The sequence below is a fragment of the Zea mays genome, chromosome 1 (genome assembly GCF_902167145.1).
Source record: "Zea mays cultivar B73 chromosome 1, Zm-B73-REFERENCE-NAM-5.0, whole genome shotgun sequence".
NCBI classification, from domain to species: Eukaryota; Viridiplantae; Streptophyta; class Magnoliopsida; order Poales; family Poaceae; genus Zea; species Zea mays.
In genome coordinates, this window is record NC_050096.1 from 37,811,453 (window position 1) to 37,831,614 (window position 20,162).

General features: G+C 49.8%; 1 protein-coding gene across 1 annotated transcript; it reads left to right on the plus strand.

Moving 5' to 3' along the window:
- The first annotated feature begins 95 nt into the window (after positions 1–95).
- On the plus strand, positions 96–8,351 carry LOC100502457 (Mitochondrial phosphate carrier protein 3 mitochondrial). Its single transcript, NM_001196935.1, has 6 exons — positions 96–734; positions 833–1,194; positions 1,284–1,327; positions 7,369–7,583; positions 7,724–7,848; positions 8,017–8,351. The coding sequence occupies exons 1-6, from the start codon at positions 444–446 to the stop codon at positions 8,126–8,128; spliced, it is 1,149 nt and encodes a 382-aa protein (NP_001183864.1). The 5' UTR covers positions 96–443; the 3' UTR covers positions 8,129–8,351.
- The last annotated feature ends 11,811 nt before the right edge of the window (positions 8,352–20,162 follow it).

Sequence of the window (20,162 nt, forward strand, 5' to 3'; positions counted from 1 at the left end):
GCATCTTTTTCTCCGGCGCGGACCGCGGAGAAAAAAAAAATAGCCCGGCTATGCCAAAATCACCCCCGGCACGCTCTTCTCTACGCGCCCCTACCGTCCCGGCGGCGGCCAGCGCTGGGCTCTTTTGCCGTGCCCCGCGGCACTGCCCCCACGCCATCCGCACACACCCACTGGAAAAACAGCAGCCGCGCGTTACGGCGTTAGCGGCCAAGCCACTTTACGCCAGTGGCCGCCGGCAAGCGCGGTCAGGTCGGGACTCGACGGAGAGAGCTCTCAGCTTCTCCCGACCTAAGTAAGCTAGGTGGACAACGCCTGCAGGCTGCGGCACCAACGCGGCCTTCGCCGCGACCCCCTCCCCATCTCCCTCCTCCCTACCATGCGCGAGGGCGAGGCCCACGCCCACGCCCTCCCGTCGAAAACCCAGCTACTCCCGTGCCTCAAAGATGACGAGCCGCGACAAGGTGGGGTGCTCCTCGATCCCGCTGCCCCTCGACCGTGTCCTTGCCGCGCTGGTCGCCAGCACCCAGCAACTCGGGAGGGGGTGGGAGGCGGCCTTCCGCGTCCGATGCGGGAAGGCAGCTGGAGCGGCGGTCGGGGAGGCGGAGGGGAAAGGAGAGGTTATAGAGATGCACACGCCGCTGTTCTACGCTACCTGCGCCCTCGGCGGCGTTCTCAGCACCGGCCTCACTCACCTCGCTGTAACGCCGCTCGACCTCGTCAAGTGCAACATGCAGGTCCGTCACTGTCAGCGATAGGTTCCTTCGCTTGTTCTCCTTGTCCATGTCTCAATGACTAACACAGCTGCTGCCTGCTTCAATGTCCCTTCACTCAGGTGGATCCTAGCAAGTACAGGGACATTACATCTGCCTTTGGTGTCATGCTCCATGAGCAAGGACCCCGTGGCTTGTTCAGGGGATGGATGGCCACACTGGTTGGGTACAGCTGCCAGGGGGCCTGCAAGTTTGGGTTCTACGAGTTCTTCAAGAAGTGCTACTCTGACATTTCTGGTCCCGAGAACGTTGAAAGGTTGAGGACTTTGATCTACCTTGCAGCTTCCGCGTCCGCTGAGGTGATTGCGGATGTAGCTCTCTGCCCCATGGAGGCTGTCAAAATTCGGGTCCAGACACAACCGGGATTTGCTCGCTGCCTGGTCGATGGGCTTCCGAAGATTGTCCAATCTGAAGGTGCCTTTGGGTACAGATACTGCATGTCTTGTATGATCTGTGTTATTGTTCAAGGTTTTTGGGGAGCAACAATCTTTTAACACTGGGTGCAAATTTCAGGCTTTACAAAGGTCTACTTCCTCTTTGGGGCCGCCAAGTTCCCTGTAAGTCAAAAATGGATTGCTAGTTTATACAGTTACTTGTTAAGGGCTTATCGGTGCTTAGCTAATAGTTCAGCTATTAGCTACTTTTAGCAAATTAGCTAATAGTTAACTAGCTACTCACTACATCTCAAATTAGTATTCACTTTAGGGTCTGTTTGGAATCATCCAGTTTTTAATAAATTGATTTATGAAAACTGAGGTGGTTCCAAACATACTAGTTTATGTCCCGGTTTATAGAAACTGAGTTTTCAATTTCTTAAAACCAAGAAGCTAACCTCTCTTAGCTAAAGTAAGTTTATGAAAACTATGGTGATTCCAAACATTATTAACCATTTTTCTTTCATAAACCAGTTTCTAGAAACTAAAGATAAAAATTGGATTATTAAAAACTAGGTTGTTTACAAACAGGGCCTTAGCTCTTGGTTTTTATGTCTATATTCAAATGGATGATGATAAATCTAGACAGATATCATGTTAGGATCGTAAGTGAGACAAAGGAGACACAGAGTTTAACGTGGAAAAACTCCTCCAATGTGGAGGAGAAAAAAAACACGGGAAAACAGATCTATTATATGGTATGTCGTACATGGTACAAGGGGGCTTATTTATATAGGGAATGGAGATAGAGATAGAGTCAAAAAATCTTATCCAACAAATCTCTCCTTGACGCTAAATCTATAAAATTGTTTCCTCAAACACCACTAGAGTGCTAAGCTCCACGAACACCTACCAAGTCAAGACAATGCTTGAACTTGGTATTAGATAATGGTTTTATAAGCATGTCTGCAGGATTTTCATCAGTATGTATCTTGTCCACTTTAATCTTGCCTTCAGCAACAATATTACGAATGAAGTGATACTTGATATCAATATGCTTGGTCTTGAAGTGATACATGTCATTCTTGGTCAGACAAATAACACTATGACTATCACAATAAACCTTAATGACATCCTGAGGAACATCAAGTTCAGAAATAAGACCTTGCATCCAAATAGCTTCTTTAACCCCTTCAGTAGCTGAGACATATTTTGCTTCAGTAGTGGAAAGAGCAGTAACAGACTGAAGTGAAGCCCTCCAACTCACTGCAGAACCGCATGATGAAAATATATAGCCAGATATGGAGCGTCTCTTATCAAGATCACCAGCAAAGTCAGAATCAACAAATCCCTCAACAAATCCCATGACACCAGTTTCCTTCACTGAATTCTTGCCAAACAATAATCCAAAATCAGAAGTACCTTTCAAGTAGCGAAGAATCCACTTTACTGCATTCCAATGTTCTTTACCAGGATTGTGCATAAATCTGCTAACCACACTAACAACATGAACCAAATCGGGTCTTGTACAGATCATAGCATACATGAGATTCCCAGCAGCATTAGAATACGATATGTGAGACATGTGTTCTTTTTCATCTTCAGTAACAGGACATTGCCTCGATGACAATTTAAAATGTGAAGCAAATGGTGTAGCAACAAATTTGCAATTACTGAGATTATATTTTTCAAGAACTTTCTTAATATAACTTTTCTGAGATAGAAAAAGAGTACCAGCACGACGATCACGCTGAATTTCCATCCCAAGAATCTTATTTGCTGCTCCCAGATCTTTCATATCAAATTCATGACTAAGTTGAGCCTTCAATTCAACAATCAGAGACTTGTCATGAGAAGCAATCAACATATCATCAACATAAAGCAGCAGATACACAAAAGATCCATTAGGGAACTGCTTTAATTAAATACAGTGATCATAATTGCTTCGAGAATAACCATGTGCAAGCATGAACGAGTCAAACCTCTTATACTACTGCCTAGGAGCTTGTTTCAAACCATAAAGAGATTTCTGCAAATGACAAACTAAGTGCTCTTGACCAGGAGCAGAAAAACCCTGAGGTTGTGTCATATAAATCTCTTCATCTAAGTCTCCATGAAGAATTGCAGTTTTAACATCAAATTGCTCTAACTCCAAATCAAATAAAGCAACAATAGCAAGCATAACTCTTTTTTTTCTTGAATACGCAGAAGAGCAAGCATAACTCGAATAGAAGTGTGACGAACAACAGGACAAAACACCTCATTGAAATCAATACCTTCCCTTTGTTCGAAACCTTTCACAACTAAACGAGCTATAAATCTTGCAAGTTCAACTCTAGAGATACCTTCCTTCTTCTTATAAATCCACTTGCACTTTAAAGGTTTTTTACCTTCAGGAAGCTCAACCAATTTTCATGTAGCATTCTTTTGAAGACTCTCAAATTCATTATTCATAGCAACTAACCACTTGGATGAATTATCACATGAGATAGCTTCCGAATAAGAAGAAGGTTCAAATGTGACATTAGTTTCTTGAGCAGCAATGAGAGCATAATGAGCCATACTATCAATGTCACGATATCGATGTGGCAAAACAATATTCCTTCTAGGTCTATCTTGAGCAATAGAGTGATTGTTGCCAACAGGAGGTACATAAACTGACTGTGTAATAAGAGTAACAAAATCAACATTAATAGGTACATCTACCTCAAGATTCTCATCAGTAGTTTCAGGCATAGATGTGGATGAGGAACCACTATCAGAAACACCTCCAGAGGAATAAAAAGTACTTTCATCAAAAGTAACATCACGACTAACAATCACTCTTTTATAATCAGCACATAATAAACGATATCCTTTGACACCAGAACCATAGCCAATAAAAGTGCATTTTGAGCTCTAGGCACTAACTTTCCATTGTTCACATGAGCATAAGCAGGACAACCAAAAATTCTAAGATTAGAATAATCAACTGGTTTAACTGTCCATACCTCTTCTAGAATTTTAAAATCAATAACTGAATTGGGAGAGAGATTAATCAAATAGCAGGCGGCATTAGCAGCTTCCGCCCACAAACCATGCTTATCACATAAACCAGCATTAGAAAGCATGCAACGAACACGTTCCAGAATAGTACGATTCATTCTTTCAGCAACACCATTCTGCTTGGGCGTACCTGGAACAGTCTTGTGTCTAGCAATACCATGATCAGCACAAAGAGAATTAAACTCATTATTGCAAAATTCTAATCCATTGTCGGTTCTCAGTTTCTTGATTTTTCTGCCACTCTGATTTTCCACTAAAGCTTTCCATTGCTTGAATGCAGTCAGAGCATCATTTTTATGCTTCAGCAAATAAACCCAGACTTTGCGAGAGAAATCATCAATAAAAGTGATCATATAATCACAACCTCCAATAGAAGAATGAGGAGCCCGACCCCAAAGATCAGAATGAATATAATCAAGAATGCATTTGGTGCAGTGAGTAGATAAAGAGAAACTGACTCTCTTCTGTTTGCCAAATACACAATGTTTACAAAATTCTAATTTGCCAATATCATTTAAATAACCTCTCTTGTGCAATAGATGCATACCTTTTTCACTCATATGTCCCAAGCGCATATGCCAAAGCTTGGTATTCGAAGTGTTGGATGCAATAGAAACAGTTGCAATACCTGTAAGTGTGGAACCTTGCAAATAATAGAGATTATTTATACGTTCAGCCTTTAAAACAACACGATTGCCTTGAGAAACCTTAAGAACACCATTATCAGCAGAAAATTTGAATCCCATTGCTTCTAAGGTGCCTAAAGAAATAAGATTCCTCTTCATTTTAGGAACATAGCGAACATTAGTGAGAGTCTTGAATGTGCTATCATGTACTTTAATTTGAACAGAACCAATTCCAGAAATTTCAAGTGGAGATTCATCACCAATAATCACATCACCATCATGACATGAGTATAACCAGAAAACCACTATCCATGTGAGCAAATGTGAAAAGAGCAAGCTGAATCAACAACCCAAGCCATACACTTTTCATCATTAGTAGTGATCATAAGAGCTTCTCCACCATCACTATTTTCAACAATACTAGCCTCAGCAGCTGATTTATCAGCTTCCTTTTTCTTTTGTCTTTCTTCCTTATTTTTCAACTTAGGACACTAGGAGATCACATGATTATCAACTTTGCAATAACGGTAAAAAATGTTGGATTTACGATCTCTTGATTTAGACCTTGATTTTGGTTTATTAGAACTGCCCACTTGTTGAGTTCTACCTCGAACAATAAAAGCTCCACCCTTAGACTCAAAACGAGAATCAACATCAAATTTTCCCTTGGACAATAAATTTGACTTAACATTCTCAAATGTCAGTGAAGTATGATTTCCATAGAGCATAATTTCCTTAAAATGCTTAAAAGAGGGGGGCAATGAGACTACCAACAAAATTGCCTTATCTTCATCATCTATCTTCATATCCAGACTCTCAAGGTCGACACAAATAGAATTAAATTCATTGAGATGTGATTGAATAGATGTACCTTCCGCCATACGAATAGTATAAAGGCGCTCTTTGAGACGGAGCTTATTAGCAAGACTCTTGGTCATATATAGCTCTTCCAATTTCTTCCACAATTCTGTCGCAGATTTAGCATTCATTACTTCACGCAGAACTTCAGGAGATAAACTGAGCTGTAAAGCGGACAAAAGTTTTTCATCAAGATCTTCCCATTTATCATCAGCCATATCAGCAGGTCACGGTTGCAACGCCTTCCTAACACATAACTGAGTAAGAACAGTCTTCATCTGAATTTGCCAAATAGCAAAACTGATTTTGCCATCAAACTTCGGAATATCAATTTTAGTCGACATCATAATCCGAAATAAATAATCCAGATGAAATAATCCGTGTGCAATTTACTGAGTGCACGTAGTAAGGAAATCCGTGGACTTCACGTGGATTTCTTGAGCACCAACAATATCCTTTTAATCCTTGCGCAGAGATTCCAAAACATGCGCAATGATGATCCCAGTAGCAGCCTTCACGTGAGATTGCAGAGCAACTATTCACCTTGAACAGACCACGCGAAGAAAGGAAACCACCGGCTTGTCTTGAATCCAGTCTGAGGAAGCACCAACGTGTAGATCGCCTCAGCGTGTAGATGGCAGCTACGCGATCACTGATCTGATGAGAACCAAAGTGGCGGTGGCGACGGATCTGACGAAAACCAGAGAGCGGTGGTGGCTCTTGACGGACGCACACAGGCGGTGGCCGTACGGTCTACGGATGAAGAACGGCGACAGCGACGACTTCCCTAGAATAAAAACTGATGTGTCTAAACCCTATCTCTAGATACCAATTGTTAGAATTGTAGGTGGGACAAAAGAGACATAGGGTTTAACGTGGAAAAACTCCACCAATGTGGAGGAGAAAAAAAACCACAGGAAAACAGATCTATTATATGGTATGTCGTATATGGTACAAGGGGGCCTATTTATATAGGCAATGAAGATAGAGATAGAGTCAAAAAATCTTATCCAACATATCCAAAACATATACATTAATTATTGTATGAATCCACTAAAAGCCTAAAACGAATTTTAATTTGGGACAGAGGGAGTATTTGTTAGCTAGCTAATACTATTATCATTTTTTAGTCAACTAACGATTAGCTCTAGTGCATTCAAACAGCCTTTATATACCCAGCATTTTATAATTTTGATCTGTACCAAAAACTTGTGTAATCTAGTCCCCTGTTCAGCATTTGCTCGCTGCTTTGTTCCATTGCTTACCCATGTTGCTGGTGCCAAATACTATTACAAAATATAGTTTTGGACTGAATGAATTGTTACAATAACAGCTTTTAAAAATCAATGCAATTCATTGCACTCTGCGCTACTGCGCTAGAAATCTAAGTTGAGTTATTAAAGCTCACAAGGATTGCTAGCGTAAAGTATGTATCAGATTTTGTATGCTTATTTGAGTTATTTCATTTGTTGTACTTTCTGGTTCTTGTGCTGACCTATGGAATGGAAAAAGTATGGCACCAATTATTTGTTTCATTTTTCTTCCCAAGAGAAAAGTACAAGATAATTGTTCAGTTGATTGCCTAATGTCCACTCAACTTTGAGGTGCTGGGTCATGTAGAGATATAATCTGCACAGAAGCCTTATGTTAACCTGTGCACCCAAGTCCCTAATTACTTTCTGTGTTATCCTACAGACACTATGATGAAATTTGCTTGCTTTGAAACTATTGTTGAGATGGTCTACAAGCATGCTGTTCCGAAACCGAAAGACCAATGCAGTAAGCCACTACAACTAGCAGTGAGCTTTGCAGGGGGATACATTGCTGGAGTATTCTGCGCGGCTATATCTCATCCTGCAGACAACCTCGTATCTTTCCTGAACAATGCAAATGGAGCCACCGTGGCAGATGTAAGCTTCTAGTCCTATCTCAGAATAAAAAAATAAAAATTTCAAGGCTGAAAAATCTGTCACCAGTCGCACTCACGGAAGAGCCTCTGACAATAGGTTTGTCTAATTTTTGGCTTCTAACCATTTCACCATACATCCAGGCTGTAAGAACTCTTGGAATATGGGGTCTTTTCACACGCGGCCTTCCTCTTCGTATAATTATGGTTGGTACTCTCACAGGAGCGCAATGGGCAGCCTATGACGCGTTTAAAGTGTTTGTTGGACTGTAAGTAAATCATGTTGCTTCTCTAAATGCCATGTTTGGTAGCGATCTTTCTTAAGGCTCCTTATTTTTTCACTGAAAATGGCTCTTGTAAAAAAGAGCGTGTGGATGAGCATCACTATCTATGCCACAATATCAAGTCATTTTTTTTTGGGTTATATATTTGTACAGGCCAACATCTGGCGGAGTGGTTCGTAGCTGTGCTGCTGTGCCTCCTATTCGCGCCAAGAGGGTGCACCGAGAAGACGTGCTAAACCAACGGAGAGTAGACGTACCGCATTGAGAAGATGTGCTGAACCAACAAAGCAGAATAGGAAATGTGTTGCGATTTCACTGAGTTTTGTAGGAGTTCGAAACCAGTTGTTTAAGTTTTAGCTGGTAGAGCAAAAGAGCATTCACTTTCAAGGGGCTTTTATTGGAACCTCTTGAACAACAGACATTGTAATGATAAACAGCTTTAGAAATGCGCCATGCCTGGTGTAGCAGTACACCAGCACCCCGTCTCTACTAGTCAGAGTCAAATTTTGCTTGTGTGACCGACCATTCTATTCAACACACGTGATTATGGTTATGCAGAAGGCTACAAGTTCGACGTTTGGTTACGACCAGGTAGAATGACAAACGTTACCAGAAGAAGCACGTGTGGGGGGAACGTAAGAAAACCAGCTTGCAGCATTCTGCTCATCCACTAAGGTCACAACGGTAACTTAAGAATATGAGATCAGGAAATACTCCCTCCTCCTTTTCTCTCTCTCTGTATATAGGTAGGTATAACGGGAGCCCTGGGCTTCCAATAGTTAAAGGAAGTCCAGGTTGACCACCCCTACAAACTGGTTCAACACAGCGCGCCTAACCAGTCTATCGGGTGCGCCACCTGCCCCAACGTCTGTTAGCACAAAAAAAGGAATGCATGCATGAGTTATTGGAAGCACAGGCTCATTATATTTATATATATATATATATATATATATATATATATATATATATATATATATATATATATATATATATATATATATATATATATATATAATATTAGGAGTCCTGAGCTTCCAATAACTAAAGGAAGCCCAGACCAGAAAGTGCAATCCGGTCGAGCCGACCATGTCCAGACGTCTATAAAAGAAAAGCCGTAGTGCTAGGGATCAGTTTTTCACGCCCCATCTCGATTCATTAGCGACGGCGGTTGCCCGATAGCGTGCGCGGCGGTGGACCCCCGGCCGGTGGCTGTGGTGGCCACGGCTCCCCGACCTCGACATGCGGCGGCGGCTGTTCCCAGGCCGCCGGCGGCGACCCCCGATCCAGAGGGCGAGCGACGGCAGTGCCTGTTGGGGCGAAGGCAAAGACGCCACCCTTCGCTCGAGGCCTTCGCTGCAGCCGCTGGTCCGACAGAGACAAAGCGGGCAGGGACACCCTTCGCAGGACTCGGCACTTTGACGAAGGCCTGCGGCGACGTCCTCCCACGGCGCGTCCTCGTTCAGTCCCAAGGCCCACGTGCGATCTGGCCCATTGTAACGGGCCCCGCGTGGCCGCCTCTATATTACGGGCCTAACTTGTAAAGGAATACTTGTAATTACAGTTTGTAACCCTGCTTTATGGGAATATTCTGGGGATAAAATAGGTGTCTGAGGGCACATGCGTCCTTAACACAAGACGCTGGGCACTCAGACACCTATAAATACCCCCGCACAGTGCCCGTGAGAGGCTAGATCAACAGAGCTATTGCCCCCGTGCACGTAACCCTGTTGTCACCACTGCTCACCCTTGTTGGCCTTCTTGCTGCTGAGTGCAAGTGCCAACATTTGGCGCCCACCGTGGGTGCTACGACAAAACCACCCGCGATGGCACCCAAGAGAGCTAACCCCAAGGCTGACGAGGCTGCGAAGGCAGCACTGCTGGCCGCAAGAAAGGGCAAGGCCCTCGTCCTCACCCAATCCACCCACCAAGAGCCCACTGAAGACAATGTTCCCCACACCGGCGAAGACGACACCTTCCGCACCTGCGGAACCGAAGGACAGTCACAGCCGCCCCCAGGCTTCGCCCCACTGGAAGGCGCGGACCTCACCGAGGACGGTGAGGTCCTCGGCGTCTCAACAGAGGAACAGCTGCAGCTGCGCGCCCTGCGCCTCAGGAACCGCAATCTCCAGAGGCAGAAAGAGATACTGGAGGCCAAGCGCCAGCGTGTGTCCGCATTAGCCAAAGTGCGGCAAATGATACGCGACGAGGAGCAGAAAGCCCAAGACCTCGAGCGCGAGATCGCGCTGATGCAGCGCGAAGGCCACCTCGGTCTACAGCAAGAGCCACCCCTCCAACAGCGCACACAACCGGAGGACACGCGCGAAGGCCACCTCGGCCGGCAGCATGGGCCACCCCTGCAGCACCGGGCGCAGCCGGAGAACCCGCGTTTCCCCCAGCATGACTACGTCTCCCAGCACGGCGCGCCATTCCAAGGGGTCAACTACCTCGACGAGCGAAGTCCCCTGGCGCCACACCTACAAGTGACACCTTGGCCAGCTAACTTTCGAGCGGGGGCATACCCCAAGTACAACGGCAGCACCGACCCGGCGCAGTACATCATGAGTTATCAAGTCGCCGTTGCATCAGCCGGAGGAGACGACGCCACAATGGCGAAGTCTTTCATCATCGCACTAGAGGGCCCAGCACTCACCTGGTTCACCAGATTGCCTCCGCTGTCCATTGATTCGTGGAGAAGTCTCAGGGACAAGTTCCTCCTCAACTTCCAAGGGTACCGTCCAGACACCGACGCTTTGGCCGAGCTCTCGCTTTGCAAACAGCTGGAAAAGGAGACTCTGCGGGAGTATTACCGCAAGTTCTTAACACTCAAGTCGCAGCTGCCCTCTGTCGACGATCAGATCGCTATCCACTACGCCATCAATGGCCTTCGGGCCGGCGTCCTCTACAGCCATTGTATCAGAGATCCACCCAAGAGCTTGCAGGAGCTATATCAGCTCTTCGAAAAATATGCCAAATCCGAAGAGCTCCACCAGCGCAAGGTTGAGTCACAGCGGAAGCCCAAAGATGCCCCGCAGTCCAGCCGCACGTGGACGAGGACTCCGCAACCAGACTCCGGTCGAGATGGCCGCAGTCAACAGCAAGTGCACAACATCGTCAACCAACAGCCTGCTGCTGATCCCCCTCGCCGCCAGGAATATCCCCCCCCAGGGCCGCAGAAATGGAACTCGCGGCAGGGGTCGAGGGCGGGCGCAGCAGCCGCCGCGCCGATTCTATTGCCTTTTCCACGGCGAAGACTGCGCCCACCAGACCAAAGACTGCCCCGAGACGAAGGCCACCAGAGACAGAATGGCGCGGGCGCAGCCAGCCGACAATCCCAGAATTGTCGCGCATAATTACCAGCCACCCCCTCCACCATATATCCACGCTCCCGCTCCGCATCCACCGCACCACGCTTACCAACACCATCAGGAAGTACAAATCGTACCTCCTCCACCCCCACCACCACACCAGCAACTTCAAAACATCCCCCATGCCCCAAAGCAGGAAGACTTCGCCGATCAACCATATCGCGGAGTCATTCACATGATAACCGGGGGGTCTAGCACTGACTTCGACACCAAGCGGCAGAAGCGGGACCACTACCGCAGCATCAACCATGTCGCCGTCACTGACCCAGTCGTGCAGACGAAGTGGTCCCACATACCGCTAACCTTCGACGCACGAGACGTCGACCTGCGCAGCGCCCCCCACATCGACGCTATGGTCATCAATTGCAGCGTGGCAGGCTGGGACTTACACAAAGTCCTAGTCGACAACGGCAGTCAGGCGGACATCATCTTCCTCCACGCCTTCGACCGCATGGGTATAAGCCACAGCTTGCTGAAGCCTTCGGACAACCCGTTGTATGGTTTCGGCGGCAAGGGCACCTTTCCAGTTGGCAAGATAGAGTTGCCCCTCTCCTTCGGTGTAGCGCCCAATGCCCGAAGTGAGCAAGTAACCTTCGACATTGTCGACATGGTATATCCATACAACGCCATCATGGGCCGGGGCTCCATCAACAAGTTCGAAACTGCCATCCACGGGTTGTACCTATGTATGAAGATACCAGGCCCGCTAGGCGCCATCACAGTCTACGGCAACCAGCAGACGGCGCGCAACATTGAGCGGGACTTCGTGCCCGGTCAGAGAAACGTACACTGTCTCACGACCCAGCGCGAGGTCCCTGCGCCGGCCAGCCCAACCGACAAGCAGCACGACAAGGCACAGTTGCAATGCCAAGACGGGACCAAGACTGTCCCCCTCGATCAGGCCACACCCAAGCAGACAGTAACTATCAGCGAAGACCTCACCTCACTTGAAGAAGAGAAACTTCTCTGCTGCCTGGCCAAGAATAAAGATGTCTTCGCCTGGTCTGCCCTCGATCTGGTCGGAGTCAGCCGAGCCATAATTGAGCACAGCTTGGGGATTGACCCTTCGGTGCGACCCAAAAAGCAGAAGCTTCGCAAAATGTCAGACGAAAAGACAGAGGCCGCCAAGGCGGAGGTGCATCGCCTCCTGGAGGCTAAATTCATCGAGCCAGTGGCTTACCCCACGTGGCTCTCCAATGTTGTGATGGTGCAGAAAAAAAGCGGAAAATGGCGCATGTGCATAGACTTCACCAGTCTCAATAAGGCCTGCCCAAAGGACAATTTCCCGTTGCCGCGGATCGACAAAATAGTCGATAGCGCGGCCGGATGCGAGGTCATGTCCCTCCTTGACTGCTTCTCCGGCTATCACCAGATATACATGAAGGAGGAAGACAAGGCTAGCACCAGCTTTATAACACCCTTCGGCACTTATTGCTTTGTCAGAATGCCGGAGGGTCTCAAGAATGCCGGATCCACCTTCTCCAGACTCACCAAAACAGTGCTCGAGGGGCAGGTCGGCAGAAATATATTCACATATGTGGACGACATCGTCGTCGCCAGCAAGAATAAGGAGGACCATCTCGCCGACCTGGCAGAGACATTCGCGAACATGCGAGATGCACGACTCCGCCTAAACCCGGAAAAGTGCGTTTTCGGTGTTCGCCAGGGCAAGATATTGGGCTACCTGGTGTCCCGCCGCGGCATCGAGGCCAACCCAACCAAGATCCAGGCCATCGTCGATATGTCGCCTCCGCAGTCCGCCAGGGACGTCCAGCGCCTGACAGGCAGGATGGCCGCTCTCAACAGATTCATCTCCAGGTCCGCCGAGCGAAGTCTCCCCTTCCTCAAAACACTCCGCGGCGCGAAGGACTTCGCCTATCCGCGCAGAAGTCGCCTAAGGGTGCAGCCGGACTAAGCACAACAAGTGCGCAAAAATCCGAAGTCTATCGCGAAGACTATCCGCGCAGAAGTCGCCTAAGGGTGCAGCCGGACTAAGCACAACAAGTGCACAAAAATCCGAAGTCTATCGCGAAGACTATCCGCGCAGAAGTCGCCTAAGGGTGCAGCCGGACTAAGCACAACAAGTGCGCTAAAATCCGAAGTCTATCGCGAAGACTATCCGCGCAGAAGTCGCCTAAGGGTGCAGCCGGACTAAGCACAACAAGTGCGCAAAAATCCGAAGTCTATCGCGAAGACTATCCGCGCCGAAGTCGCCTAAAGGTGCAGCCGGACTAAGCACAAGCGCGCAAAAATCTGAAGCCTATCGCAAAGACTTCGCGCAAGAGCCGCCTACGGGCGCAGCCGACCCAGTACAACAAAAGCAGAAACGACACCAAGACCAATCATAATCATGCTGGCACAGCATAATCAATCACACCAGACAAAGTACACAGCGCCCTCGCAGGCACAGGCACGCGAGGGCACACAACTCCATTTTACAAGCCCTTACACATACACAAGCGAGGGCACCGCGCCCTACATCGGCTCAACCTTAGGAATAATCCCCATCTCTCTATAATTAAACAACATTATCCTGAGCTCCTCACCCGCAAAAAGGCTTCGCAGCTCCCCTTCCCCTCCACCCGCGGCGGCCGGCAAAGACAGCAGCTCCTGCCGACCAGCCCTGCTAACGCGAAGCCGGGCCCCTTCCTCCGCACTAATCCTACGCTTTGCAACCGCCCTTCGTCGTCGGTGCCCGGTGCTAGGACCGGGCACGTCTGGCGCGTCCGCAGCGTGTGGTGCAGCCTCCGCCGCAGCCACGTCCAAGGCCGCAAAATAATCCAAGTCCCCCTCCGAAGACTCCTCAGTCCACTCAACCGAGCTCCCAGAGTCAGTAAAATCAAAAAACTCAGAAACAGACCCACCATATTCATTTCCATCTTCCGCGGTCGAAGCCGCCAAAAACTCAGTAGTAGAGGGTGCGTGCGCAGGCCCAAAATCTTGAACCTGCGCAGCAACCAAAATTCAGTACAACATCCAAAAATTCCTCAACCCTAAACACCACCTATGCCACCTGCGAAGGCCCTGCCGCTGCGGGAGCCTCCGCCGAGGCCTCCGCCGCTGCCTCCGCCCCCACCTCCGCTGGATCTTCAGCGCTCGGCACAGCAGCTGCGGGGGCATCGGGCGCGCCTTCGGCCACCTTTGGGGGAAGGTCTTCGCCGGCCGCAGCAGGTGCAGGGGCGCCTGGTGCATCTTCTGCAGTCTCCGGGGTCGGTCCCGGGGCGACTCCAGTCGCGGCCTCCGCAGGGGTCGTCTCCGGGTCAGGCAGCGCGCTGTTCAGCGCCCCGAAGTCGTCCACCCGCTCGCCGCGCTCCGCCTAAGACAAAACGCACAAAAATTCAGCAAACACACGCACAGACCGCATCCAGCAAACGCCGAGCAAACGACAACGTTACCTGAGCCCTCGCAGCCTCGGCCCACGCCCGGACCACCTCACAACCGTATGAACCCCACATCCGGTCATAGAGGGCCCCGGCGGATTCCTTCACCATGGGGTCTTCGACCTCAAAGATATCTCGCCCAAAATCCTCATCTGCCTGGTCGAGGGCCTCAAAGTGCCGGCAGCCTTCGCGAGAGAGCGCGTTCATCGCTGCCTCGCAGGTGACCAGGGAGGTGAACGACATCAACCCCGCCAAGACAGTGGGGAGCTCCTGCAGTTCCTCCTGCACCCATTCCAGACAGCGAAGTCCGGCCTCTCGCTCCGGCACCTCGAAGTCACCCGTCCGCACACCCAGCTCGCGATATGCAGTCATGAGCTGCGTGCGCGTCCGTTCGGCCTCCGCTCGCATCGCGGCCTCGGCCCCCTCCGCGCGGCTCTCCAGGGCAGTAAGCCGCCGCTGCAGCTCTCCGGCGAGCTCCTTGGCGATATTGCCTTCCGCCCGCGCCAGCCTGGCCTCCGCCTGAGCAGCCTGCTCTTTGGCGACGGCTTCGTTGGCCTCCCTCCTCTCCCCCGCCAGCTGGCGCTGGAGGTCAGCCTTCTCCTTCTCCAGGGCGGCCACCTTCTCCGCCAGTTTGCGGCACTTGCTGTCGGAGGCCGACTTCTCACGGACAGCGTCAGCATGTTGCGTCCGAAGTCTCTCGACCTCGGCAGACAAAGCTGCCGTAAGGGCCCCCGACGCGGTGCGGCTGGTGAAGTCAGCCACCTGCAGAACACACGTAAGGCTGTTGCGTAAAAAAAACGGGGGGGGCGGGGGGGCATAGCTCGGCGGACCTGACTCAGCGCCTCCGTCGCTCGACTCAACGCCTCCGTCGCTCCCTTCAGCCGGCGGGTCGCCACGCCCGCCTCGTCCCTGACCAGCGCGAGGGCAGACACCTCGCCTCCGGCGCCAAGGGTCTCTCCCCCCGCCTTCGGCGCTGGCGCAGCCGTCGCGATCGCCGCGCCAGGCATAACTAGAGCAAGCGGGCCCTCGTCCGACCCTGCAACGCGTCAACAAATTAAAAAAAAAGAAAAAAATATATATTTATATAGACTTACCCCCAAGATAGTCCTCCACATTAATCTCGGTGCCGAAGTCGGCAACGCGTTTGCCGGGCGGCGGTAACGTTCGGGCCGCCTTCGCAGCCTCCGCCACTCCGCTGACAGACGGCACCACCTTCGTCAGCTTGGGGCCTCCGGCGCCCACCGTCACCTCCGGCGCCTTGCCGGGCGCAGAGGCGCCCACCTTCGCCGGCAGCGGCGGCTTGCCTCTGCCGGAGGCCTCAGCCTTCGCCGTTCCCCGCTGCCTTTTCGGCCGGGCTTCGTGAACCCTCACAGTCGCCTGGCGTTTTCGCGCCGCCCCTTGGCGATCCTTGTCCATCACTGCCCACACAACATGACCGATATTTCGCCCATAAGGAAAAACTCTCCACCGATGAACCATACGAGATGTAAAACAGTCCTCCTCAGCCGCGCAGGGGATAGGAATGTCTTTAGGCCAACAACCCCCGGTAACCCTCAGCATCCGAGCCGAAGACTCCCGGAGCTCGGGCGAAGACATCCTCTCCCCCGGGGCCGCACACGTGACACGTCCTCATTAACTCTCTAGCGAAACTATCAGACACCCCAAGTCTTCCCATCGCAGTACCTAATTTTCTCTTTTTCGAGGAGGCGGCGGCCACCAGCGCAGGGTCGCCTCCAGTCTCCACCGCCGGTTTCTTCCCACGGCGGTCCGCTTCGTCTTGACCGGGGTAGCCGTCGTACGGCAGTTGATTTAATTCGAAGACCCTGTTCAAACGTTCATTTGACCCGCGGATGTCAAAGCTGCGCTGGCCTTCCGTCCTCGGCACATAACGCCCCACGAGCCGCACCGCCAAGTTCTCCGCATCACGCACAAAGGCGGCCGGGTCACGGTTTCGCAAATTCAGTGCGAAGGCAGGACTTCGCACCACCCTTCCTCCGTGAAAGGGCATCTGGCGAGGGCATACTTCGCCCAGCGCCCAGCCGTGCGCCAAGGGCCAGACCCCGTACGCCACGAACTCTTCAACTAAATCTCGACCGCTGCTCTGACCGGCGGCGCACCGAAGGGCCCCTTCGTCTGCATCCTCTTCTGCCACTTCATAAGGTGGATACGCAGAGTAATAGTGAGAGCACATTAAGGACACGGGGAGCCCTTCATGGCCTTCAACAGTAACCTCAGCAACATAAAACCAAAATTCATTCCAATTGCCCCACTTGTTGCGGGCGCACGGGACCAACTCCACTACTGGCATTGTGGTCTTGCCGGTCTTCGGCGTGAATGTGCACGACCCGAACTGGGCAACTCCGTCCTCAACCATCCTTTTCTGCCAATGCAAACAATAATTCTTCGCAAAAACTTCAACTGACGGTTGTCCGCCGTACGAAGTCGTCGCCCAGACATACTTCGCCAGCGCCACTATGGCGTTCGGTGTCAGCTGATGTATTTGAACGCTGAATCTACGCAGGACTTCGCCGACAAACCGGTGCGCAGGCAAGCGGAGTCCGGCGACGAAGAACGCCTCGAAAACAACCAACTCGCCCTCCGGCTCGGGGACTTCCTCCGTCCCCGGAGCACGAGCGACTCCGCCGCCAAAGTAGCCCAACCGCTGCATATCTTCAATAAGGGCTGACGTCATCCGTGACACACCAAATTCAACAGAGTCGCCGGCGCGCAACTCCTCCACCATCACGTTACTCAACGTCTCCTCAGACGAGGCGGCGGCCGGCGGCGGGGCGTCGGCGGAAGAAGAAGAGGATGGCATGGCTACGTACCGTCGTCGGCGGCGGGCGGTCTGCTTCACTCGAGCCAGAACGCCGGCGAGCAAAGGGAGCAGCGGAGGAAAAGGAGCAGCAAGACGGCGGGCGGCTAGGGTTTTACGGAGCGCGGAAGGCAGAGTTCAAACAGCGCCGCCCCCGCCCCCTTTTATAGGCAGGGCGCGGCTCTTCGGGAAACCCGCAATCCGACAGGCCGCGACGCTTCGGGAAACCCGCAATCCAACAGTACGCCGTCCATCAACGGTCACATCAAAAACCCCCGCGGAACCACTTCGAGCGAGGGCAGCGTCTCCGCCATCTAGCGACGTCTTCGGCACCAGGTGACTTTGTCGAACTGGTCCCTCGGAGGGCAAATGTTGGGGCGAAGGCAAAGACGCCACCCTTCGCTCGAGGCCTTCGCTGCAGCCGCTGGTCCGACAGAGACAAAGCGGGCAGGGACACCCTTCGCAGGACTCGGCACTTTGACGAAGGCCTGCGACGACGTCCTCCCACGGCGCGTCCTCGTTCAGTCCCAAGGCCCACGTGCGATCTGGCCCATTGTAACGGGCCCCGCGTGGCCGCCTCTATATTACGGGCCTAACTTGTAAAGGAATACTTGTAATTACAGTTTGTAACCCTGCTTTATGGGAATATTCTGGGGATAAAATAGGTGTCTAAGGGCACATGCGTCCTTAACACAAGACGCTGGGCACTCAGACACCTATAAATACCCCCGCACAGTGCCCGTGAGAGGCTAGATCAACAGAGCTATTGCCCCCGTGCACGTAACCCTGTTGTCACCACTGCTCACCCTTGTTGGTCTTCTTGCTGCTGAGTGCAAGTGCCAACAGTGCCCTTGTGCGGTGGCGGCGGTTCCCAGGCCGGTGGTCGCAACTCCATTACCTCGACGCGCGGTGGCGGAGGTTCCTCGATTCGGAGTAGTGGCGGCGGTTCCCCGATCCAGAGGGCGAGCGACAGCGGGGCCCTTGTGCGGGCAAGCGGCGGTGTCCCCGAAGCGCCGAGGAGGCGGCACTTCCAAGGCCGGCGAACAAGCGACACCCGTCGACTTGCGAGTAGCGATGGGGACGCATAAGGCGCGATGTTCGAGCGAGCGGCGTCACGGAAGGCGCGAGATGCGCGCAGCGATGATCGCGCGTGACATCCTCCGATCCGGCGCAGTTTTATTTTCGATTATTGTGTTTTATGCCTACCACATGTATTATTTATGCTAAACACGACACGATTTTATGCTTGAACACAGAGTTCGTATATCAGTTTACTGCATGCACATTGGAAAGATAATTCCTTGATTTATGTTGTTCGTAATTTGCGTGCATGCAATGGAAACTCCCACGATTTTTGCCATAATTTTTGGATCTGTATAAAAATAGAAACAACATGCATGCGGCTGCCATGTTTTTCGGATTTTTCATAAAAATAGGATCGTAATAACAACCTACTAAAGCTATCAACCTCTCATTGACTCGGTATTTACGCTTATAATTGAAGGATTTTATGCTCAAAACTTAAGGTTTTTACGCTCCACCCGGAGATGCGTCCACCAGATTTTATGCTTGAACACAGAGTTCGTATATCAGTTTACTGCATGCACATTGGAAAGTCAATTCCTTGATTTATGTTGTTCGTAATTTGCGCGCATGCAATGGAAACTCCCACGATTTTTGCCATAATTTTTGGATCTGTATAAAAATAGAAACTGCATGCATGCGACTGCCATGTTTTTCGGATCTGTCATAAAAATAGAATCGTAATAACAACCTACTAAAGCTATCAACCTCTCATTGACTCGGTATTTACGCTTATAATTAAGAGATTTTATGTTCAAAACTTAAGGTTTTTACGCTCCACCCGGAGATGCGTCCACCAGTGAACAACATGCCAGATTTTTTACGCAGTGTAAGGAATTGCATAAATACCTACACAGTGTAGTATAATTTGTTTCAGTATACATCATAAACTAGTTCTAATGCGTTTAGTTGCATGGCTGTTGGAGGGATCCTATATTTATGAAAGAAATAAAACATTAAATGCGATTTTTTGTTTCTATGCATGCAATTCATTTCCTTTTGTTGCATATTTTTCCATCATAAATTCGTGTGCATGCAACTGATAGCAGATTTTTATGCAGTATACCAAATTGCATAATTATCTATACAGTGTAGCATATTTAGTATCAGTATATATCATAAAATGGTCAGTACGAGTTTAGTTGCAAGTCTGTTGCAGCGATCCTAAATTTATGGAGGAAATAAAGCATTTAAAATAGAAACCGCCACACATATCTTTCCTAAATTTACGCGCATGAAAGGGAACGTGTTTGACTCATGTATGCATTTTGCCATAATTTTTGGATCTGTATAAAAATAAAACTGCATGCATGCGGCTGCCATATTTTTCGAATCTGCCATAAAAATAGGATCGTAATAACAACCTATCAGAGCTATCAACCTCTCACATTGGCCAGATATTTACACTTATAATTGAGAGATTTTATGATTAAAACTTAAGGTTTTTACACTCCAACCTGGAGATGCGTCCACCAGTGAACAACATGCTAGATTTTTTTACGCAGTGTACCGAATTGCATAAATACCTACACCGTGTAGTATAATTAGTATAAGTATAAATCATAAACTAGTTGCAATGTGTTTAGCTGCATGGTTGTTGGAGGGATACTATATTTATGAAGCAAATTAAACATTAAATACGATTTTTTGTTTCTA